This window comes from Acomys minous (genome assembly GCF_964271855.1).
Source record: "Acomys minous genome assembly, chromosome: 4".
NCBI classification, from domain to species: Eukaryota; Metazoa; Chordata; class Mammalia; order Rodentia; family Muridae; genus Acomys; species Acomys minous.
The window spans coordinates 50,159,543-50,185,397 of record NC_140486.1 but is presented as its reverse complement, the minus strand read 5'-3'; the positions used below and the strand labels follow the sequence as shown (position 1 = coordinate 50,185,397).

Sequence of the window (25,855 nt, the reverse complement as noted above, 5' to 3'; positions counted from 1 at the left end):
GGCCCTTCCTCATGCTCTGGAGATGCTGAGTTCTGACCTCTTGGTTTCTAAGTTCTGACAATACTTCTTGCTAACTCCATTTTTTCAAGCATGTAATCAAGGCCCCCTTTTTCATCACCCAAGGCAGAACCCACCCTCAATTTGGTTCATATAAACTACCTCAACTTTCCACTTTTCTCACCTTTCCATGTTTCCTTCCCACCTCTAGCCCTAATTTCTAAAGCTCATCCCAATCAAGAGGTCATGTCACCAAAATCACTTCATCCCATCAGAGATTTCCTGGAACTTTTTTTTTTAAGACAGTGTCTCTACATAAACCTGGCTATCCTGGAACTTACTGTATAGACTAGGCTAGCCTTGAACTCACAGAGATCTATTTGCCCTGCCTCCCAAGTGCTGGGATTAAAAGTATGTGCCACCACTGCCCAGCCCAGTCTGGATTTTAAATCCATCTGTACAGATTCTTTTCCAACACATACCAAAATCGCTCTTCAAGGAGGATCAATGGCTCTGTCTTTGGGAAGTCGTTTCTGCCAGTACTGTTATGCTATCGCAGCCACATCCCTGTCTAGGAGTCCTCCCCTCAACACAAGCTCATACAGACAACCTCTGCCATGCCTGCCATGCCTGCCACTGACTTCCTGATGTACTTAGAATGCTGTAGGAGTTCAACTAGTGAAACAGGAAACAAAACAGTTTTTCTGCCATGGTTCTATCCGAGATTACACTTTAGGCTTCAAACTTGTTCTCTAACTCAGGCGTCCACATCCCCTTCCATACTCCCTCGTCTGTTAGCACCGCCCCTGGCTACCCTCAATGATAGACTCGTGGGCTACACTTACCTGCACACTTCAAGACAGAGGAGCTATTGGTTCCCTCACTTCTTGTCTCTTATAGGTCCTATCCATAACAAATGGACTACCATGTCACTATTTCCCAATAGACCTTGCCTTTTCAGCCAATAGAAAGCAAGTAAGAACGCTCTCACATTCAGGTCACGGTTTATGTCATTTCCCCTCCGTTCTTGCTTCCTCCCTTGCCCTCTTTCCTCCTCATCACTCTCTAAGCTACAGATTAGTTCCTGTATGTGTTCTGTAGAGACTTAACATGCAAGATGCTCTACCAAAGGGCCTCCTGGTGCACCTCTAGGCCAGCCCTTGAGAGCTATTCTTTTTGTTGTTGTTGTTGTTGTTTTGTTTTGTTGAGGTGGGGTTTCTCTCTGTAGCCTTGGCCATCCTGGACTCACTTTGTAGATCAGGCTGGCCTCAAACTCCCAGAGATTCACCTGCCTCTGCCTCATGAATGCTGGGATTACAGGCATGTACCACTGTGCCTGGCTTGAGAGCTGTTCTAAATCCTGCTTAGTCCCCTTGGAAATGGATCAAGCCATCTCCCCAGAAGGGTGAGGCCAATACTAGAGGCAGAGGGGCAGCTGGAGCTACATAGACTTTCTGAACTGAAGCAGAGCCCTTGGCTGACACTGGTCCTGGCAGCTAGTCCTGTCATCCTTGCTTAGTTTGAGCTTTCATCTCGCACATTCTGTGAGCTGACCTTTGAAAGCTGCGCCTGTGCCACTCTGATAAGTACCCTTGATTGAGCCTTGGGGAGAACAGGTGGATGGAGGCAGAGGGAGGGGAGGAGAAGGGCCATCGGATGAGCATTAAACATACAAATACTTGTTAGGAAGAGGCTGGCCAGCAGCTGCTCTCTATCACATTCAGCCCACAGACTGCACCCTGGCCTGGCCTGGCCTGGCCTGTCTTGGTAATAAAGCCAAGTCCTGGGCAGACACGTTCTAGTGGCAGTGCAGAGCTCAGCCAACAGTACAGAGTGCCCTCAGCCTCGGTGGTCCCTGCAGTGGAGGTGACGAGTGCTGTCAGAGCCTCTGCGTGTTCATATCTGGTTGCTGAGGAGCAGCGTAGCCATCGAGGCAGGCTAGAGAAGAAACTTACCTACAGGAGAAACGAGGTAATCTAAAATGTCCCCACAGAGTCTCCAGGGACTGTCAAAGATGCCAGCCCCATGACTCTTCTCTCCTAGTGCACAGTCATTTGTCAGCCTGGAGAAGCCTGGCATCCTGACTTCCTCAAGCTAGTCCTGATAAACCAGGGCTGCTCTGTGTACTCTCACGGCCCAGGCTCAAATCCGCTGCCACCAGGTGCCATGGCTGCTTTGACAGCCAGGGCTCAGAGCTCCTTATCTCCAAGCTTTCTGGTCACTGGATTCAGAGGAGCAGGGATCCGAATGTCTCTTGGGGTATTGATAATGTTGAAATATTTTTTGTGCTATTCTCCATTGAAAAGCTGGCTCTGGAGCTGGGAAGTTTGTGTCTGGTGTCAGGTGAGCCACCTGACTTTGTGTCAGGAAAATAAATAAACAAAAAGAGCAAGGCAGAGCAGCCAAAAACAATTAAACTATTGGTTTCCTTGACTGTCCAAACCTTCCTCTAAGATAAATCTTACCTCAAGACTTTCTGCACCTCGAGATTTATAAGGTTATTAGACATGGTTAAAAATCTGCAAAATCGGTAACAAAAGTTGACTTAAAACCTACAGCACAGAGTTAATAATTAGAAATGTATACATAAGTAATCTTAGCATTCAGGCCGTAAAACTCAGCATACAGACACCACCACCAACCAAAACAAAAGCAAAGACCTAATCCATAGTTCTGGGAAAGTCTCCAATATACAAACCTGTGGTTAACTCCTGACTTCTGCTTCTAGCTAACTGGTCTTGTTAATTTGAAATATGTCAACCCAAAACATGGTTTTTACACTTAAAAGCTCACCCTGAGAAAGGCCGGTCAGAGACTAATTTAAGAATATATATCTAGAGCCGTGCGTAGTGTCGCACGCCTTTAATCCCAGCACTTGAGAGGCAGAAGCAGGTGGATCACTGTGAGTTTGAGGCCAGCCTGGTCTACAAAGCCAGTCCAGCCAAGCTAGAGAAATCCTGTCTCAAAAAACAAAAAAACAAAAAACAAAACAAAGAATATATATATCTAGCCGGGTGTTGTGGCACAGGGATTTAATCCCAGCACTCTGGAGGCAGAGGCAGACAGATCTCTGTGAGTTTGAGGCCAGCCTGATCTACAGTGAGAGTTCCAGGATGGCCAGGGCTATTACACAGAGAAACCCTGTCTCAAAAAAAAACCAAAAACAAAGAAACAAAAAAGAATATATATCTAAGCCAGGTGGTGGTGGGGCATGCCTTTAACCCCAGCACTCTAGAGACAGGAGGATCTGTGTGAATTTGGGGCCAGCCTGGTCTACAAAGTGAATTCCAGAACAGTGAACTGTTACACAGAGAAATTCTCTCAAAAAATAAAAAAACAAAAATGTCTTAATGAAAAAAGCTTCCAGACAGAAATGCCAGCTCCTAGTAGTGACTCTACGGTCTCCAAATATGGGGCACAGACCTGATTTTCAGTAACACTGACCACTGAGCAAAGCTGACAGTGACAGGCCTACTGCCATGGCTTGCCCAAACTGTGGACACTGCTGGGTTGACTGCTCTACTCTCCCTCATCAAAGGGGATCTGAAATCTCTCAGACCTTTTGGGTTTGGTAGCTAAAGGCCTATGCCATCCTGTGCAGGCAGCTGAAGATGTAATGTTGTCCTGTGTGACATCCAGAGACCCACGACCTCTGCTCCCACTGAAGATGACACAGGAGCCTAGGGTAACCATCCAGGTAGCTGGTATGTCACTGTCATTTTAATTAACACAGAGACCATTTGGATTACATTTGGATTATCACTTATCCTTCTTAGATCTCTGATGGTATTGACGGTTAACTGTAGCTCTGTCACTTTTCTAGAGCTACTAGGTATCCTGCTGAGAAAGGCAGACACTGTTTACTTCACACTAAAATATAAACTCACAAAACAGGTTTCAAAATAACTTTTACTGTTCCTTTATTTAAAGTAACTTGCTCTCCAAAGACTAGTCTCAAAGTCAACCACTTAGGGTAGGCAATGGTGGTGCACGCCTTTAATCCCAGCCCTCAGAAGGCAGAGACAGTGGATCTCTATGAGATGGAGGCCAGCCTGATCCACAGAGTGAGTGAGTTCCAGGACAGCCAATGCTACACAGAGAAACGCTGTCTCAAAAAACAAAAAACAAAAACAAAAACAAAAACAAAAAAAACAAAACAAAACAAAAAAAAAAAAACCAATCACCTAACTGTGTGTACTGAAAACTAATTGGATTTTTTTTAAATTGAAATTTAGGCTCTCTGCTCCTCCCTGTTCCAGAGTCAGTGCTAGCCACGTCCCCTAACATGATGATGAAGGTCAGAGTAAATGGATTTGGCTGTATTGGCCACCTGGTTACCATGGCCTGCTTCTTATCTGGCAAAGTTGCCATCAGTGATTCCTTCACTGACCTCCACTGCGTGGTCTACATGTTCCAGTATGACTCCACCCAGGGAAGGTTCAAGAGCACAGTCAAGGCTGAGAACAGGAAGCTTGTCATCAAGGAGAAGGCCATCACCTCTTCCAGAAGAGAGATTCTGCCAACATCAAATGGGGTGATGCTGGTGCCGACTATGTTGTGAGGTCTACTGGTGTCCTCACCACCACGGAGAAGGCTGGGGCCCACTTGAAGGATGGACCCCTTCTGCTGATGCCCCCATGTGTGTGATGGGCGTGAACCAGGAGAAGTATGACAACTCACTCAAGATTGTCAGTAATGCTTCCTGCACCACCAACTGCTGAGCCCCCCTGGCCAAGGTCATCCATGACAACTTTGGCATCATGGGAGGACTCATGACCACAGTCCATGCCATCACTGCTACCCAGAAGACTGTGGGTGGCTCCTCTGGAAAGCTGTGGCATGATGGCTGTGGGGCTGCCCAGAGCATCATCCCTGCATCCACTGGTGCTGCCAAGGCTGTGGGCAAGATCATTCCAGAGCTGAACGTGAAGCTCACTGGCATGGCCTTCCGTGTTCCTACCCTCCATGTGTCTGTTGTGGTCTGTCTGACATGCCAACCTGCTAAGTATGATGATGTCAAAAAGATGGTGAAGCAGGCATCAGAGGGCCCACTAAAGGGCATCCTGGGCTACACTGAGGACCAGGCTGTATCCTGCAACTTTAACAGCAACTCCTAGTCTTCTACCTTTGATGCTGGAGGTAGCATTGCTTTCAATGACAACTTTGTAAAGCTCATTTCCTGGTATGACAATGAATATGGCTATGGCAACAGGGTGGTGGACCTCATGGCGTACATGGTCTCCAAGCAGTGAGAAGCCCTGGACCACCCACCCCAGCAAGAACATGAGAGCAAGAGAGAGGCCCTCAGTTGCTGAGGAGTCCTTGTCCTAACTCAGCCCTTGACACTGAGCATCTCCCCTCACAGTTTCCATCTTAGACACAGAATAACGGGAGGGGCCCAGAGAGCCATACTCTCTTGAATACCATTAATAAAGTTCATTGTACCTAAAATAAATAAATAAATGGAATTTATATAAATTGTAAGTCTAAAAATAAGTTAAATTAGAAAAACCTAAGGATATAAAAGGCTAAATAAATTATGAGGATCTAAGAAAATATTTAAGATATATAAACACGAATTATAAAGATATAAAAATGATTTAAATTGAGAGATACTTCATATTTCTTTCCCCACTATGCTATTGTTATACTATGATTTCAAAAGTTCAAAGCTTTAACAATCAATAAAGTTCTGATAAGCTGGTAAAGTCCTAATTACTATTATCAGTAATAAGCTCAAGAGTTTAAATTTCCTCTAGTTGTTTTCTAAATATAGACTTAATGATGCTTCTAATCATGCTAAAAACATCTCAGTCCAATTTGGACAGAAAAAGAGTTCATGCTTTTTAACCCAACGCCATAGCTTTTTCTATGACTTGTGTCTATTCCAGTTGTTTTACAGACGCCTGTTAGCAGCTTTTTCCATGATATGGATTTCAGTACAGATTACGGACAATGGTAATGTAAACTCCAGAGAACCAAGAAAGTCAGAAGACTTAGATCCACCTCTCACAGGTCAAACAGACTCCAGACAGGTACAGGTCCTCCTGTCAATCAACAGCCAAAGCCTCCCTGCCTACTGTCTATTGGGGAGCAGAGGGCAGGTAAGCTCCAAATATAAAAGTTTCCTTTAAGTTTTTAAACTTCTGCCCCTGGTCTACACTGTCTTGGCAGAGTTCCACTCAGCTGGTAGACACCATCTAGAAATCAGTACCAGACTACAAAATGCTCCAAAGGTGATCTATGCCAGCCCCAGGTGGTCCTACAAAGCCATAAAGCCCTGGACTTGCTAAAAACTGATTTAAACCAGTCGCTAATGATTACTCCCTGTCTCTTCAGCTGGGTCAGCAAACCAGGTGCTTCTTGCCAGGTGTGGTGGCACACGCCTTTAATCCCAGCACTTGGGAGGTAGAGCAGGTGGATAACTGAGTTCAAGGCCAGCCTGGTTGACATAGCTAGTCCAGGACAGCCAAGGCGAACAGACAGACCCTGTCTCAAAAAACCAAAATACATACATACATACATACATACACACACACACACACACACACACACACACACATACATACCAGGTGCTTCTGATGAATACTTCATTGCCCTAATCCCCTCCTGGCCTTTGACTAACCTTCCAACTTTCCTGGGCCCTGACAACAGCATCTTAATTTCATCTGAGAAGCAGTTACAGAAGAGAATACATCCCCCTTTGATCTCAACAGAGAGCTAGAATGTTAGTGTTGGATATTCATGCCGACTCAAAAGGCAGGGGAAGGCTTCCCTGCTGTGGACTCCCTCTATAAACTTTGTATACTTTGTAAACTCTCAAGGCAGACAAGTGGTCAGGCCCCTGCTTGAGGAGCTCCAGCAGCTAAGTCCCTCCCCAAGACCTTTCTAACTGTCATGACAGTGTTTCCAGCCTCTGTAATCATCACAAAGGTCATCTACGGCCCCTCAGTAGGACCCTTCCCAGATTATGCTAATTTTAGGTGAAAATCCCCCAATCCCTGAGGCCCCACCCCACCCCCAAGCTCAGGACTTGAAATCCCACCATTCCTCCTCAAAAGTTCCACCCACTAAGAAATTCAAGCCCTGCCTACTGTTTAGGCTCCCTGCTATTTTCTCCCGGGGGGGGGGGGGGTAGGAGGGGTGGGGGGGCAGCCACCCCTGGATTAGTTCCTCCCAATAAATCTCTTTTATGAGATTTGCTGACTGGCGTGACTCTTTCATGGGAAGAAGCCAAGAAGCAATGAAGCAAAGAAGTGGAGGGGGATGGCTCCTGAGCTCCACAGCTCAGATAGGGATCCCATCCCCTGGGAGCTGCCACGCTGAAGAGGAGGCGCAGGGAAGTGGAGCTGTCTGACTGCAACACTACTGCAGCTCAGCCAGGGAAACCTTCCCTCAGGCCTGCAACGCCTCTGCTGAGGAGGCTTCCTCCTACAGCTGTGTGGTTCCTGGGCTCTGGTGTCTCATGATGCCCTTCTATTGGGACACTGTCCCACCTGAGAGCTGTGTGGTTACCCTGGATACCTTTCCATTCAAGCAGGAAGGCGAACAGATCAAAAAGGAATTCCTCGGCAAAGGAGACAACATGGCTACATATAGTATCTATTGGCATGCCAAGATTATATGGTCTTAAAAGTTTTATTCTTTCTGAGCTAACCAAACAGATATATGATTGGGCCATGAATCGTTTGATGCATTACAAAATTTGTTTCTCCTCCTAGGTAAGGAATGCTAAGACCCTTTCAAGGATTTGACAGGAACACATAAGACAAGGGGGAATGATGAACCAGCCTGCCTCCACCTTGGGCTTGAAAGCCAAACTAGGCTCCTTCCTGTTTATGATTAAACCTCTGATTTCCAAGGATTGGGCTATGCCCCACCTGTAACCTTAACTACAGATGGTTCTGTACTGCCTGTTCCAGGAAATGGCAAGCATGCCTTTGTTTCAAAGGCTTTAATGACCACCTTGCAACCACGTCTTTGCTTCAGGAGGTTGTTATGACCACCTGATGTTTGTGTTCTGCTTCTGTAACCCCACCTATTTGCATGCCAAGTCCCCCACTTGGAAACCCCCCTACTTCCTGAACCATGTCTAATGTTGATCTCCTGCACCCCACCTTCAGAGAGAGACATCCCACGTACACAAACAAAAAAAGCTTGCTTTAATGAATTTGGCCATGATGATTTGAGTCAGTGGTCATTCTCCTTGCATCTGTGGGGTTAACAGTCCCAGCTGACTTGCATTACCAAGGACCAAGCAGATGCTCAGAGTGAACAATGCTTAGCAAAAGCTGGGGAGGTGATAGCATTAGAGGGAGAGAAACCAGAAATATAGGTAGAAAACAGATAAATTCCATTCTCAGGGAATCCCTAGAAGCTGAAAGGCCCTAAACTAGGAAAGGAAGGCATTATACAGGTGAGTGAGGCAAAGATTATTAACTCTTCTGAGCATTTCATCTTGAAAGGTTGCTAGGCATAGCAACTTGGGCCAAAAAGAAAGAGCCAGGTATTAATTCCAGCGCTTGGGAGTTAAGGCCAGCCTGTTCTATGTAGCAAATTCTAGACCATCCAGGGCTCACACACTCACGCACACATAGACAGACCCAGACACACACACAAACCTCTACAAAGCTACTGTTTCCTCTCTCCAGTCCCCCGTCCACATTTCAACACTACATTTAAGTCACAGTGAAAGATCACCACAGATGCCTCCAGGAGGCGATCAAGAAGCCCCACACCTCCACTCTGATAACCAGCAAACGGTATGGACGCCCTGTGTCCTGGGTATGTACTCTTGTTCTGGTGTAGGACGGATTCTACAGGAGAGCTGAGTATTTGGAGAAACCCTGGAGAGTAGGGTGACCTGGAAAGAAGATCCTAGGAGAATACGGTAATTTTCCCTCTCAACCACAGACCTGAAGAGGTTGCAGAAATACTTTGAACCTTAGTCTCACATCTATTGCAACCTGTGGCCTGCATTTAAAAACTGGTCTTTGTAAGCAGGCTACCAAGATGAGACTTGATAGCCTATGACCATATAGTGGGGAAGGAGGTCCCCTTGGTCTTAGACCTAGGGGAGGGGAATAGGGTGAAAGCAGGAGGAGGGAGGGAGGAACGGGAGGATACAAGTGATGGGATAACAATTGAGTTGTAATCTGAATAAATTAACAAAATTTAAATTCAAAACAAAACAACAAAAACAAAAACACTCTTTGCCCTGCACCCCTTAGCACAGTGCTTCTAAAATACAGAATTTCTTAGAGACTTGATACCCTATGAGCATATACAGGGGGAAGAGGTCCTTCTCAGTCACAGTCATAGGGGAGGGGAGTAGGGGGAAAGCAGGAGGGAGGAATGGGAGGAAACAAGGGATGGGATAACAATTGAGATGTAATATGCATAAATTAGTAAAACATATTTTTAAAAAGAATAAAATATAGAATTTCTCTAAGTGACAGAGACTTTTTGTTATTCACAGGTGCTTTTCTACCTTACCAGAATTTATGCTAATAGGTGACTTTGGTGGAGAGTCAGATAACTCACCTGGATTAGCCATGATTAGAGGGTTAGAATTTTAAGACCCTTCCTCCGTCTCTGGGGAGCACAGGAGGGCTGGAGATTGATCAGCTATAGCCAGTGCGTGGCACCAATCATGCCTGTGCAATGAAACGTCCATTAAGAGTCCTAAAACAATAGGCTTCAGGGCCCTTCCTGAACGGGAAGATGGTGGACCCACAGAGAGTGTGGGAGCTGGGCCGACTGCCCTCCACACGGACTCCAAGAGCTCACTGTCTGCACCTCTTCCCTTTAGCTGCTCTTCAGCTACACTCTTGACACCAGACAGATATACATAAGTAGTGTGTTCTGACTCTGAGTTTACTTAATATTCAGAATTATCAAACTGAGAAGAAGGTGTGAGAATCCTGGGGAGTGAAGGTACAGGTGGCAGAAGATTTAGAAGTGACATCTGAAATGGGGCAGTCATGGAGAAACTAAGCCTCTAACTTCTGGGATCTGATAGTAACCCTTAGTAAACAGTGCTAGGATTGAGCTGATTCCTGGGCATCCAAGTGGTGTCACAGAAATAACAAACCACGCAGCCCCTCTGAAGCTGCAAAGGATCAAAAGCCCCCAAGAAACTGCCTTGCCTTCACCCTGACTAGGATCAGACGCTCCTTCAGACAGATGTCCAGAGCCTGCAGGAAATCAGGCTCCTCTCTTAAATACTTGAAGCCAGAGTAGTTGGTCTACTATAAATGAGGTTTTTAAAATTCAATTCCCTCTTATTGCTCGTGCGGATCTGAAATGATCTGACCAGATGGCTGGGGCTCTGTAATTCTTGGATTGCTCTCATCAGTTGTTGATGATTTAGGTTTTTTTTTTTTTTCTCTTTTCCACCCCTCACATGAACGTGTTCCTGCACAAGCTTCCTGCATGCGCTCATTGAGTGGGCTCTAAGGCCAATGGTTCAGGGATTCTCACAGCTGCCTTGAAGTCAAAGCAGGTCAATAAGAAGCCTCAGGTTGAGCTTGGCTGTGCTTTCCTGAGCTGGAGCGGCTGGTGGGCAGCACTGACAAGGAGGACGGGGCAGCCTTTGTCCAGGTGCCCTTCTCACCTCCACTTCTCCTTCAGGTAGCCAAAGAGAGAGAGGAAAGGCGTCTTTTTTAAAATGTCAACATATTGAATATATTCTCTTTGTCAGGCCCTTTGAGAAACAGCTTACACACACACACACACACACACACACACACACACACACACACACACACACACGTCTTGTACTGTTCTTATACCACTTCTGTGAGATTATTTCCATTCCTATTTTCAGATAAGGAAACTAAGGCTTAGAGATTCTGAGCAACCTCAGCACACACAGCTCAGAGAACCACAGCTAGGTCCAGAATCAAAAAATTGCCCCACTGAGTTCTCAGCACTAGCAAAGCCTGGCCCTGCCACACCAAGGGACTGCTTCTGTATCATCTGTGAGCCTATAAGCTGTGAGGCACAAAGGGCCCGTGCCCATTTTGTTCCTTAGGAATACACAGTACTGGAGCTGGGCTTAAAGTTGTCTGAACTTTGACTCTAGCACTTTGATGCTTGTCCATGTGATTTCTTCTTGCTGAGAATGAGTTCATCTGTAAAATGAGGATGGCTACAACAGCATCTACCCTCAAAGGGTGCCTGGAAGAGTCAGTGCTTCTTAGTGAGTGTGAGCTATCATCTGTGTCTCTGACTACAGGTACAGTACCTGGCACAAAACAGCATCTCAGAAAAGACAAAGCCATGGGATCTGGCTGTAAACAGTGTCCTATAATAACAAGTGCACAGGGACCTAGGAGTGCTCGGCTCCAGGACAAATGTCTCAGTTCCCCGCTCAGAACCGAAAGGACCTGCCAGCAAACAGCTTTCCCTGCTTGCTCAGGAACAGCTGATACTGAATCCACACTCAAATGCTTGCTGTGCCTCTGTTAGGTGAGGCAGATCCCAAAATAAACCAGAAGAAAGGAGACAGGAAAATCACTTCCAGGAACAGGCAACTCCCAGTGAAGATGCTGACAGTAATAACAGAGGCGGGCAGACTTCAGAGGAGAAACCTGTAGCTGTCTCAGTGCTGTGTGGCTGAATCCAAGTGCCCACCTGGCCAAGTGGGAAGACCTAAAAAGTCATGTGTTGTTTCACTAGTGTGCCAGGCTACAGCAGGCAGTCTAGCAATCTGCCTTCCAATGAGCTTAGCCCATAACCCAAACAGCCCATATACCCTACTATTCTTCAATCTGAGGCAAAAGGAAATCAGAGGTGGAGCCTTCCCAAAAGTCCTTTAAACTGAAAAACAAGACTGGTAGGCCTGATAAGGTCAACAAATAGCTACATAAACTTACCATCATTGTCTTTAAAATCCCCAAAGGGTGACACCAGTTTTCTGTGCCTGCCTCTGACTCTCAAGCAGGAAATAGTCTACTACACTTCCGACCTGTGCTTATCCAGGCTCCCTCATCAACACTGCTACTGAAGGAGAAGGGAGAGCATTTCATCATCATACAAGTCTTTCCCTCACATCGTGGTCGCCTTCCCCAGCGAAGACCACAAGGAAAAGCAGGCCGTGGGCTCACGCACCTCAGTGCTGCGCAGTCCCACAGCTGGACTAAGAGGCCTTCACGACTGGGAAGAGGACTCTATCTACAGTGTGCTTTAGTGGCAACAGCCTTCACAGCAGCTTCGCGAGAATTCTGTACAGAGCGCTTATAAGGAGCTCTCGAGAAACTACAAGGTAGACAGTGCTGTCAAAGGATCATCAAGTTAAACAGGACAAGTGCTTCACTCCAGGCTCTCCTGAGGGCTCTCAGAGCCCACTCCTCACTCTAGTCACAGTCTCTGGCTCTTCCTCCCAAAGTACACCTACAGGGGCTCTTGAGCTATTAGCAGCAGTGCCACTGCCAGAAAGCTAGGCAAGGCTCAAGGTCAGAAATATGAGGAGTGTTCTGTTTGCAGTGTGGACCAAAGGCTGGAAGGAGGCTACTGACCCAGCCAAAGGCACAGAGTACAAGTAGGAATTCAGAACATGAGCATCCATCTACTTCAGGCACTTGCCTGTTTAAAAGAATACCAACAACCCCACATAAAACCAGATGATAGAGCCACATCTTGTACCTCTTCACCCCTGACAGCCTCCCCGAGCTATTCTTCAAAGGCCAAATTCTATTCTCAGGGTAGCTGAGAAAGGACAGGCAGAGTCAGGCCTGCTGCATCAAATACCTCTGTTCTCAGCCTTCCCTCTGCCTGATGCCACGAGCTTCCACTTGGCTTCTCTGGTACTTCATCAGTCTTGTGCGGCAGCAACTACCCATATGCAAGCCTAGCAGGAGTGAGATCTCTGGCTGGCACAGCAAATGCTATCCCTGGCAGCACAGCAGCAATGGGGGCTGTGAGGACACAGCGATGAATATCAGCAAGGACCTGATAAAACCATTCTGTGGCTGCTGCCAGAACTTGCCATTCACTTTGCCACCGTACAGAACACAAGCACCTGAGACTGGGCTCCCGCCAAGGACAGTGCAAATGGGAAGAAGTGGGTAGGGAGCGGGTCAAGGCTCTGAGGTCCATGACGTACGGCATCAGACCAATCACAGGACCAGTGATGTAGCCTCTCGAGCCTCAGTGTTCCCACTGGGATATAAAGACAGCAATAATTCTATTCCTACAAAGACTGAAGACGGTGCACACGAGGAACCTAGCAGTGGGCCTGATATGGTAAGCATTTCACAACTGCAGGCTACTGTCATTATTACTTGAAACCTCGGACTCAGGGTCATAAAAGGGTTAGAAAGTTGTTCCTTCTGAAGATGCCCCAATGATGGTCAGGCAAGGACTAGCCCTTTTCTTCTTGGCCCAGGTTCCTTTAACAGAACAGTTGGGCCCCACATCAGTGCTCGGGACTCTCCCGTGAACACTACTATTTCAGCAGCACTGAGCCGAGCAGCAGAGCCCAAAATAGCATTTGCAGAGCAAGGCACATGTCACTGCCGCGCCTGGGCTTCAGGAGTGCAGGGAAGAAAGTCTTCCATCACTTGCTCAGAAAGCGCGGCCACCCACCACATGCCTCCTTCCAGGGCACTCATACCACAAACCCTGCTCTGCTAGAGAAGGAGACTCCCCAAACTCCACGGTACTGTAGCTGCCGCTCTGATGGTCACTGTGAGAACGGTTGCTTCCAACCTTCAAGAACTAAGAACGTTTGTGGTTTCCAACTCAGTGTATTTCAAAGGAACAGAGCGGGTCTGGTACCTGGTTGAAGAGCCTGCCACTCTTGAGCCGGGTGGGACACCTCCAGGACCTCCGTGTCTAGCTCCTCCTCTCCTCCGGGCTCCTTTGTCTCTGGTTCTTTGTGGACGCTCTTCTCTGAGTTGATGAGCTCAAGCGCATTCTGAGAAAAGAAAATAGTGCATGACCCACCACTCTAGGCTGCAGGCAAGAGGAAAGACGCAGCTCAAAGCGCTGCCCTCTCCCTGTACCCCCTCCCCATCTTCAGACACAGTGCCACGTTGGCAGTTCCTTCCACAAGGTGAGCCTCAGAGCTAGCATGTGAGCCAGTATGGTTAAGTGAACACAGTAGGCTGTGGGGCATATACAGTACTTTTATACATGTACAAGGAAGATTCCATACTCTCTTGAGGGGTTAAAGAAAATACTAGAGAGAAGGGTTAGCACAGCTTTTACTTTGTATTTCCCTGCTTCAAACAGCCTGGTGCCTGAGTTCTAATTGACTCCCAAGTAGCCTGGCAAATCCCCTGGGGACCGATATAAACGTCCCGGAACAGTCCAAACCATGGAGTAAGAGTTGCAAGTAGGGACATGGGATTCTAACGTGGCCAAGACAAGAACATGTCCAAGTTGGAAACGGCTTCCCCAAACCTGCTTCTCTCTACCCCAGGGACATCAAGGAATAGGAAGATGGAGTCTGTGAAGCCCTGAGCTTAAAAGAGAGAGGGAACATGAACACCGAGTATTATTCATTTTGCTTCTTCCTGGTCTTTTTTATGGGGGGAGAGGGGCTGAGACAGGGTTTTGTGTGGGTGTATCGTTGGCGGTCCTGGACTTGCTTTGTAGACCAGGTTGGCCTTGAACTCAAAGAAATCAACCAGCCTCTGCCACCCAGAGTTCTGGGATTACAGGCATGAGCAACTACACTCAGCTTTTATCTCCTTTTTTAACGCTTATTTTTATTTTACATGTATGTTTGCCTGATGCATGTGTGCATGAGAGTGTGTGTGTATGCATGTATGTGAGAGTGAGTGTGTGTGCATGCTTGTGTGACTACAGCACTGGCCTCCCATTTTTAAATCTGCATTTTGATAAAAGTAGTCATGTAAGCCTCAAGAACCTGAAGCAGAGGGCTCCAGAGCTTGGGAAAATTACATTTGTGATAGTAAGGAGGAACGTATACTAGCACACAGGGAGGTTACCCAGCCAAGCCACCTCTATATTATTACTTTTTATCCATTTCTCAAATCCTACCATAATAGGTGTATTTCTTAGAGCCTTCCTTTGAGCCACGTCTGTACTGAGTACTTTACATAGACCTCATTTTGATTTCTCAACAACCCTAAGCCTGCCCGGGTAGTGGTATGTGCATGCCATCCTCAAGCCGTACCCAGCACTAGAAAGGGACTCCCACCTGCCTGGGTCCCTCCATGTCTGATCTTTAATTAGCTGTCAGAAGACGGGTTAAGGTGTTAAGGTGCTGCTGATGACAAAACACAACCCTTCCAAGAATTTTCACATTTCAACAAGAAATAAAAGCCTGAAATTTAAGTGGCAGAATTTCACACCTTGTTAAGGACCAGAAAGGAAAACATCTTGGACAGAAGGAAGCTCTTAAATCATTTCACAATTAATGAGAACACTGATATGGCACAGTGATAAAGAACTGGAGCTCTCTGTCATAGAGCACAAGTTCAGATCCCATTTGTGTGTGTGGGGGGGTGCGGCGCGTGCATGCACGAGAGAGAGAGAGAGAGAGAGAGAGAGAGAGAGAGAGAGAGAGAGAGAGAGAGAGAGATATTCTGGAACAGTTATTTAACTTGTGAAGACTAGGTTTCTCCATTTAAAAAGTAGAAATGGGGCTGGAGAGATGGCTCAGAGGTTAAGAACACTATCTGTTCTTCCAGGCCGGGCGTGGTGGTGCACGTCTGTAATCCCAGCACTTGGGAAGCAGGTGGATCCCTGTGAGTTCGAGGCCAGCCTGATCTACAAAACAAGTCTGGAACAGCCAAGACTACACAGAGAGACCCTGTCTCAAAAAAGAAAGAAAGAAAGAAAGAAAGAAAGAGAAAAAAAAAAGAAAAACTATCTGTTCTTCCAAAGGTCCTGAGTTCAATTCCCAGCAACCACACGGTGGCTCACAATCATCTATACTGGGATCTGATGTCCTCTGGTGTGCAGGTGTGCATGCAGGTAGAGCACTGTATACATACTAATAAATAAATAAATCTTTAAAAAGAAAAGTAGAAATGACAATCTCTCCTTTGTATTTTAGATGAGATACTATATTGTAAGCCACTAGCCCTGAGAACATGGTACTCACCACCATCACATTACTCACAAAAGCAGTCTAAATTTCCAGCTCAGAGAAGTCTGTGCCATGACAATTTAGAGTAACCACACAATACAGTTTCACTTGGGCAGGGCAGGTTGAGGGGAGGTCACTCTGTGACCCAGGATCACAGCCTAGCTCAAGCCCTTCTTATCTATTCAATTTTAAGTCTTCACAAAAAATTAACTTAAAAAAATAGGGGCTGGAAAGATGGCTCAGTGGTAAAGAGCACTGGCTGCTCTTCCAGAAGACCTTGGTTCAATTCCCAGCACCTACATGGCAGCTCACAACTGTCTGTAACTCCAGTTCCAGGGGATCCAGCATCTGCTTCTGGCTTCCATAGCATTGTAATGGACTGTACATAGACATACATGCAAGCAAAACATATGTGTATGTGTGTGTGTGTAACAATGTGTTTTAATATAGTTTATTAATTTATTCATATTACATCTCAGTTGTTATCCCACCCCTTGCATCCTCCCATTCCTCCCTCCCTCCCATTTTCCTCTTACCCCGCTATGACTGTAACTGAGGGGGACTTCCTCCCCCTGTATATGCCCATAGGGTATCAAGTCTCTTCTTGGTAGCCTGCTATCCTTCCACTGAGTGCCACCAGGTCTCCCCCTCCAGGGGGCGTGGTCAAATATGGGGCACTAGAGTTCATGTGAAAGTCAGTCCCCACTCTCCACTCAACTGTGAAGAATGTCCTGTCCATTGGGTAGATCTGGGTAGGGGTTCAAAGTTTACTGCATGTATTGTCCTTGGCTGGTGACATAGTTTGAGCAGGACCCCTGGACCCAGATCCGCCCATCATAAAATAATATTTTTAAAGAAAAGAAAATCAGACACTGGGTGTGATACACGGCACACATCTGTACTCACACCAGCGGAGAGGTGAAGTGAAGGCAAGAGGGTCAGGAGAGGTCAAGTCCAGCCTCAGTTACACAAGCAAGTGCAAGGCCAGTCTGCACTACAAAAGACTCTGCCAATGAAACAAGGAAGAAGGGCAGGAGAGAGAAAGGAGGACAGAAGAAGAAATAAGAGACAGAGGAGGAGACGGCGAATATGAAGTAAGAATAGGACAGCAGCTGCACTTGGGAGAACCTGTCAGGAGGGTGTGGCCACCTAGGGTTTCCAGCTGCCAAGTCTCCTGAGACAGGTGTGTGTCCATCTATTATAACTGTGTATGCCCAAGACCTAGCACACAAGACATAGTTCATAACAGCTGAGTGAATGAGTGAGTGGGTGAATGAATAAATGAGTCACACGTCACAGGCAGGTGTGGCTGGAGAGCCCCAACCCCTGAGTCTTCTGCAGAGAGGTAGCAGTACCGTATTCTAGAATATCTGGGTACTTAGGTTCTGCTAAGTATCCCGAACCTATGGACTCTAGGGCCAAGCCATGCTTGCCAGCCCCTGACCCAAAGTGCTAGATCACAGGATTAGAGTAATAGTAATAAATATTTCCTCGGGTGTGTAAATCAAATGCCTCTAGCAGCCAGGCAGGAGTGGATGCCAATGGGTGGAGACCCAGGGAGCACTGGGCCTGTGAAGCCCAGCCCTCGAACTGTCACTGCGGCTGCGGCCGCTCCGCTATCCACCCCAGCTACACAACTTGAACACAACCAGGAATCTGGGTTTGTGAACTGTTCTCATTTCTAGGATGCTATGAAGACCAAACCAAACACCTAAGCTTTAAATTGCAACTTTGCTTTGGTGTACCAAGAGGAAATTCCGGCATGTGTGTCAGTAAACAGGAGAATAATTCTCACAACCTAGGGAAGCAGGAAGTGTTTTGTTGCATGACAGATTTTTTTTTCCTGAGGAGATGCAACACACAGGTCTCCTCATGCCGGAAAAGGAACCCAGGACAGGCCAAAGTAATGACTGCATCAAAGTCCAATTTGGTGACTCAATGAGGATCTTTTTATTGGTTTTTCGAGACAGGGTCTCTCTGTGTAGCCTTGGCTGTCCTGGACTCGCTGTGTATACCAAGCTGGCCTTGAACTCACAGAGATCTGCCTGCCTCCCAAGTGCACTTTTTACTGAGGTTACTATGAGGAGTAAAGAATTACAAGGAGCAGCGATAATTCAGAAGCAGCTGTATTGCCAGAAAGCCCACACTGACAAGGGGGGTGACCTCTCCCAAAGCCTGGCCTCTCTACACAGCCTGGATGCAGTGCCGCAATCCCAGGCTGCTCCTGCAGTGTGGCTGCTCAGACTGTCCACCCACACCCTTCACCCTGCACTTATTCCCTCTCAAGCTGTCAGAAGAGACCCAACAATCTTCCTTTGTTTACTTCCTGTCTGCCACCTGAAGTTCATGCGCCTCCCCCTCCCTGGGCAAATGCTGCAACTTGGAGGGGAAGGTCTAATTTGAAAGAGCATGCCATTTCACACTCTTCCAAACGCTTGCAGGGTTGTAAGTGTCCATGCTGATGACGCAGAGATAAGAAAGGTTTCCCCCGCACACCCTGGATTTCATAAACATAACAGATCAGGTTCATCCAACAAAGCTGCTACAGGAACCCGACGTGCTTTTCTCCATAATAAAGAACAAGCCGGACTTGATGGCGCACCCCTTTAACCACAGCACTGAGGGAGGCAGAGAGGCAGGTGGATCTCTGTGAGTTCGAGGCCAGCCTGGTCTACAAAGCGAGTCCAGGCAGCCAAAGTGAAACACGAAAACCCTGTCTCAAAAAAAAAAAAAAAAATCAAAACAACACAAAATAATAATAATAAAAACAATAGCTTTCGCACTAGTATTTGAAGCACAGCACTTGGGTATAGTGCGGGTGTGGCAGAGACAGCACAAAGAATGAAGATGCATCATTGTCTTAAGAAGGGAACAAAGTATACACAACCTACTGTGCCGTCTCTTAAAATCAACTTGAGCCACTTGGTGGGGAAGGAGCATGCAGGAGGCCCCACAGTTCCCTTAGGCACTGACACCTGCAGCCTTTACTGCAGGAGAAGCCCGCAGCTCTCACAGGTCCTGAGCCCAGTCTGGGTGCTATCCCTGAGTTGCCATGGAGAATGATCTCAGCCATCCTGTGCCTTCCTCTACACCGGCTCCTGTGCTGCCTTGAGGCTATGCTCACGTAGGATCCTGAGAAACAGCTGGACACCCACCACAGCAGTTTAGCCAGCTCAGCTCTGGGGGCAAAATGACAAGCAGCACTGAGCAGTGTAGCTGGTCAAGCTCCCAAGGAAACAGCTCTCAGTCCTATCTATCCTCCTGCAGCCCCAAGAAGCAACCAGGCTGTGCATCCTCAGAGTCTCTGCCTTCCAGAGGCCCTGAGAAGCAGAGACAAGCGGCCTTTGGCAGGCGGCCCTTCGAAGCACTGGCAGCAATGCCTTTAGTCACATACACACACCCCCTTCTGCAGTACCCAGCCCTGCGGAGTGCTCACACACTGGCCCTTGTAAATAGATAGGACTCACAGCTCAGCTGCATGCTTTATCTAAGCAGGCCCTCTAAAGTAACAGAGCTCTCATATGACCAGGAGAAACTGACAGGCGTCCCCCACCCACAACCAAATACTCTACACCCAGAGCTGCTAGCAAATCCACCTCGGAGAATTTAGGTGCCATCCAACAACCCCTGTAGCCTAGGCTACGAACACACCATGGACATCACCTACGCTGATTATAGCTAAGTATGCTACATGCACTAAAGCATTCACCTAGAACCAAAGCCAATGCAACCAACCTATCCTGTTAGATTAAATTCCCCAGTAAAAACACGCAAACAAGTTAAATGGAGTTAAAAATAAGACCTAGTGATATGCTGCCTACAAGAAACTCCTTTCACCAGTGAAGTGGACATAGACTTGAAGTGAAAAGATGGAGGAAAAACACCATGCAAGGAGGAAAAAATATGAACAGGAGTAGCTACACATGTATTAGATAAAATAAATCAAACACTTTAAAACACAAATAAGGTCACCATATAATAATAAATGGGCCAATTCAGCAATTATAACTAACAGTTATAAATGTACATACACCCAACGCTGGAACATTCACTTGTACAAAGCAGGCTCCAATGCATAATCATGGAGCCTTAACACCCACTTTTGTGAAAGGAGAGGTACTAGGCAATCAATAAAGAAGCACTAGCGTTGAATTATACTATCGCCCAAATAGATTAATGGATAATTACAGGACACTTCATCTAACAGCTTTAGGATACATTTTTCTTCTCAGAACATGGAACTTTATTCAGGATAGATTATATGTCAGGCAACAAGTCAAAAAAACAAAAAAAGATAATAAAAACTAAAACGTGAAGTAATATATATCCTTTTCTACTCACAATTGAATAAAACTAAAAATCAACAAGTGGGACTTTAGAAATTATATAAAAAGGGGCTGCCACGATAGCTCAGCAGGCAAACGTACTTGGCATCAAGCCTGGAAACTTCTGTTCAGTCCCTGGGAGTCACATGGTGGAAAAAGAGAAACAACTTCCACAAGTCACTATAGGCTCACACCATGGTGAACACACATACACAATGTGATAAAACTTTAAGAAGAAGTATATAGATACATGGGAGGAAATAAACTTTCTTTAAATGACCAACAGGTCAACAGTGATTTTTTTTAAAATCAACTCTCTTGAGCCAAGTGTAATGATGAGCCCTGTGAGCAAGAGCCAACTACAGTGGTTTCAAGGCCACCCCATAACACATCTCAGGAAACTAAGTAAAACTTTGAAACAAATGAAAATCAAATCATGGCATGTCAAAAACCTTGTGCCAGAGTATACAATCCTGAGAGGGAGTTTTACAGTACACATGCTCACATTTTTAAAGGCTTCAAACAATGTAACAGTGCAACTGGAGAAACTAGACAAACCCATAGGTGGTAAAAGATGAGGAAAAACAAGAGCAGAGCGGAAATAAAATGCAGACTGAAAAAGAAAAACAAGATATCAGTAAAAATGGGGGGGCTCCCTTTGTCTAAGGAGTAGAGGAGGGTGGGACCAGGAGGAGAGAAGGGAGGGGGCTATAACTGGGATGTAAAGTGAATAATTAATAAAATAAAATTTTTAAAAAGGAAAAAAATCAGTAAAAAGAGTTGTAATTGGTTTTTCTGTTGATTGGGTTTTTAAAAGATTTATTTATTTATTATGTATACAGTGTTCTGCCTGCATGTACACCTGCAGGCCAGAAGAGGGCATCAGATCTCATTATAGATGGTTGTGAGCCACCATGTGGTTGCTGGGAATTGAACTCAGGACCTTTGGAAGAGCAGGCAGCACTCTTAACTCTGAGCCATCTCTCCAACCCTGTTGGTTGGTGTTTTAAGACTTAAGCCCATGAAGCCAAAGCGGGTGATGAACTCACTAAGCAGCCAAGGCTGTATCTCACCTCTCAAGTCCTGAGATACAGAAGCATGCTACTAGGTCCAGCTCTGGAGAGTTCCTTGACTTGAAGATAAACAAAACCGACAGAACATTAGCTAGACTGATGAAGGATGTTACGGTTTGAGCTAAAGTTTCTTCCACATGCTCATGTTTTGAACATGTTCCCTAGAACATGACACTATTTTGAAGGCTCAGGAACTTTATGAGAGGAAGTGCTACTAAAACAAGCAGGTGTGTAGGAAAAGGCCTCTGGGGGCTATGACTCTGGTTGCCATCCCTCTTGTTCTGTTTCCTGGTCCACCACACGTCAACAGCCTCCACTGCATGCTCCTGTCACCACAGCCACAGCCACTCCATAAGGGTATCCATCCTGTCATAATGGATCCACAGCCACTGGAATCATCATTCAAAACACAGTTTCCTTCTTTTTCTCTATCAGGTAATTTGTGCACAGAAAACACAATTAATATAATGAGAAAAAGGGAAAGAAACAAATAAAATGAGCAGTTAAAAAGGAGATATTACAACAGAAACTACAGAAATGTAAATATTACTACATATAGCTAAATACTAAAATTTGCAAAGCCCACAAGAAACAGGTCAATTTCTAGACATACAACCTATGAGTCTACATATGACATAAAAATCCTGATCAGACCAATAAAAAATGAGACCAAATCAGTACTAAAAATTCTCCCACCACCAGACGGTGGTGGCGCACGCCTTTAGTCCCAGCACTTGGGAGGCAGAGGCAGGCAGATCGCTATGAGTTCGAGGCCAGCCTGGTCTACAAAGTGAGTCCAGGACAGCCAAGGCTACACAAAAAAAACCTGTCTTGGGGGAAAACAAAAACAAAAACAAAACAAAAAGAACCTCTCCCACCAAAGATATGTGTAGGATTAGAAGGCTCCACGGTGTAGGTTACCAAGCCTTCAACAAACTAAAACCTATTACCAAACTATTCCAAAGAATTGTCTTGTTCAGGATCCTTCCAAATTCATTCTATGACGCCAGCACCATTTTAAATATCAAAGGTAGATAAGAACACAACAAACCAATGAAGCTAAAAACCAATATATGTGATGACGTAAGTGCAAGAATTCTTAACAAACCGAGTGCAAATGAAACACAATAGGATATCAAAACTAAACAATAAATAAATAACTACAGGGCTGTTGGGATTGCTAGTGAGTAAAACACTTAACCCACAAGCCTGAAGACCTGAGTTAGATCCCCAGATCCTACAGAGAAAGAGAAGGAATCAAGTAAGATTTATTCCACAGGTGCAAGCATGACTCAACACCCATAAATCAATAAACATAATTAATCACCCAAGCAAACCCAAGATGAAAAGCACATAAGCATCTCAACAGACACAGAACAAGCATTTAATACTCAGTGGTGCTTATGATTCAAAACTGAAACAATTGTCTAGAAGAAACAGACTTCCTTCCACACAGTAAGCCCACAGTTAATAGCATGCTGCAGCAGAAAGCTGAAATTGTTTCCCTGAGAATCTGGAACAAGGCAAAAATAAAGGACATCAAACCAAAAAAGAGGTCAAATTACCCATTTGCAAGTAACATGATTTCTTATTATAAGAAAATTTGACAACATCATACACACACCAACACACACCTGAGAAGCAAATTCAATAAAGCTACAGGATATAAAGTCAATATACAAAAACCAAATACTCTTTTATATATCAACAACAAAATTGCAAGAAAGAAATCCTATTCATACAATAATGAGACAGAGACAGAGACAGAGAAAGGAGCAGGGTCTTTGTGTGTGTGTGGGGGGGGGGGGTGTGAATTTAGCCAAGGAAGTTGGGGGTGGGGTTCTACAGTGAAAATCATAAAAGACCAAACATCAAAGAAATTGAACCTTCTCTCCCAGGAAAATGACAAGTCATCTTATATTCATAGATCAGACTTATTAATGTCAAAATGTCTGCACTCCCAAAACTGATCTACAGAGTTGATGTAATTTTCCAGATAAGTTTTTTAAAGACTGCTAAAATTCAGGCTGGCTAGACAGCTCAGCAGGTGAGCATGCTTATCACCAAGCCTTAGAACATGAAGTCAACCTCAGGACTCACCCAGTGGAGAACTGACTCCTGCAAGATTTCCTGTGACTTCACACATCATAAAACAAACATGCCCCAACACACACACACACACACACACACACATACACACACACACACACACACACACACACGCAAAATAAACAAACAAATGGGGGGGGGGAATTCATTGCAAAAACTTGTGTAGAACTTAGTCAGCCGTGGTGGTGCAAGCCTTTAATCTCGGCACTCTGTAGGCAGAGACAGAGGCTGTGAGTTCGAGGCCAGCCTGGTCTACAAAGTGAGTTCCAGCATAGCCAAGGCTACATAGAGAAACCCTGTCTCAAACAAAACAAAACAAAAAAATCACAGCAACAATAAAATTGTATGGAAACACACACACACACACACACACACACACACACACACACACACACACCAAAAAACAAAGCCAGTCAACACAATCCTGAGCAAAAACCAACCACGCTGGTGAGGGCTGGGATCTATTTCAGGTAATATGTTGCTTACCTAGAATGTATCCAGAGGGCCTGCGTTCAGTCGCTATCTCCACATAAACTGGATGTGGTAGTGCACACCTGTAATCCCAGCACTAATGAGGGAGAGGCAGGAACATCAGAAGTTCAAGGTTATCCTAGGCTATATAAGGAGTTGAAAAACAGCCAGGATACAAAAGACCTCATCAAAAAAGAAAGGAGAGATGGGGAAAGGAGGTGGGGGAGGTGGAGGAGGTGGGGGAAGGTGAGGAGAAGGAAAACAAACTACAAACAAACCCATAGGAGAAATACATGGGGACACTGAGTAAAGGACTTTTGTATTTTATATGGTCCCCAAACACAGAACTAAACTACTGGTATTACACCTTCTATACAGCACGACCTCAGAACAAACTATTTGAGAATAGGAGAAATGAGCCAGAAAGATACTGCAGCTGCTTAAAGCACTTGTGGCACAGAGCCTGTGGTCCCTGAGTCGGATCCCGAGAACCCATATAAAGGACCAACTAGGTTGTACTCTGACTCTCTATGCATGTGTCCCTACAGACAACAGCATACATACAGTAACAATGACAAGCATTCACAAGGTTCTGAGCCACCAAGCGATTGCTAACCAGAATATGTAAGAACCAATAGTAAAAATATTTTTATTATTATTATGGCTTTTGGGTTTTGTTTTGTTTTTTTAAGACAGGGTTTCTCTGTGTATCCTCCGCTGTCCTGGACTCACTCTGTAGACCAGGCTGGCTTCAAACTCACAGAGATCCTCATACCTCTGACTCCCTAAGTGCCAAGGGTTAAAGGCATGCACCATCTTATCCGGCTGGGGGAAAGAAAGATTTAATGGGCAAATGGGACTGGGACATAGCTCTACAGTAGAATGCTTGGCTAGCATATATGAGGACCCTAGGCTTCATACCCAGCTCTGGGCAGGAAAGAAAATAAGGGGGAGGGGAGACATGGAGTCACCTGCTAAAGGCAGGACTCAGTAACAGAGCACCTGCCTGCTGTGCACAAGCCCTGGGTAGACACAGCTTAGACATAGCTAACAAGTATGTGAAAAATGTTCAGCATTACCCTGCTGCTAAGAATGAGAATGGCTTCAGGAGGTGTGGCCTTGTTGGTGAAGGTGTAGCCTCATTGGAGGAATGTGTCATTGGGGGTGGGCTTTAGAAACCTCAAAGTCCAGTGTCTCTCTGCTCTCTCCCTCTGCCTGCCTATCAGGATGTAGCTCTCAGCTACTGTCCCAGCACCATGGGCACCACCATGCTCCTACCATGATGATAACAGACTCACCCTCGGAAACTATAAGCAAGCCCCCAATTAAATGTTTTCTTCTGTAAAAGTTGGTGTGGTCATGGTGTTTCTCTGCAGCAAGAGAACAGTGACTAAGACCCACCCGCCTCTCCCGTTCTGTCTCTGTCCTCTGTCTCTCACGCTTGTGGATCAAGATATGAGTTATCAGTTATACTCCGGTGCTATGCCTGCCTGCACACTGCATGCCTCCTGCCATGATGCTCATGGACTCTGACCCTCTGAAACTGTAAGCTCCCAGCAGACTCTTCCGACTGTAAGTTGCCAAAGCAACAGCAACACCATTAGCAAAGCACAAATCAAAACCACAGTGAGTTATCGTTCTATTGAGTTAAAATGGCTGCTGTGAAAAAAACATACGCAAAAGATGCAGGTGAGGATGAAGAAAAGGGAAATTTTTACACACTGTTGGTAGAAATATAAATTAGTGTAGTCATTATAAAAATAGTTAAGGGTTCCCAAAAAAAACGGAAATAAAACTAACTAACAAAGGATCTG

General features: G+C 45.7%; 1 protein-coding gene and 1 pseudogene across 3 annotated transcripts in view; one reads left to right on the top strand and one right to left on the bottom strand.

Annotated features, from left to right (window-relative positions):
• Window positions 1-25,855, bottom strand: part of SIL1 (SIL1 nucleotide exchange factor) — a 228,937-nt gene that overhangs the window by 144,607 nt on the left and 58,475 nt on the right. For both annotated transcript variants that reach the window (XM_084780061.1, XM_084780062.1), the window contains one exon: window positions 13,780-13,918. In XM_084780061.1, coding sequence (XP_084636187.1) covers window positions 13,780-13,918 — 139 coding nt within the window. The remainder of the gene's footprint in view (window positions 1-13,779; window positions 13,919-25,855) is intronic.
• LOC311596132 (glyceraldehyde-3-phosphate dehydrogenase-like) lies at window positions 4,264-5,343 on the top strand (annotated as a pseudogene). Its single transcript has one exon. The product of its transcript is annotated as a glyceraldehyde-3-phosphate dehydrogenase-like (transcript).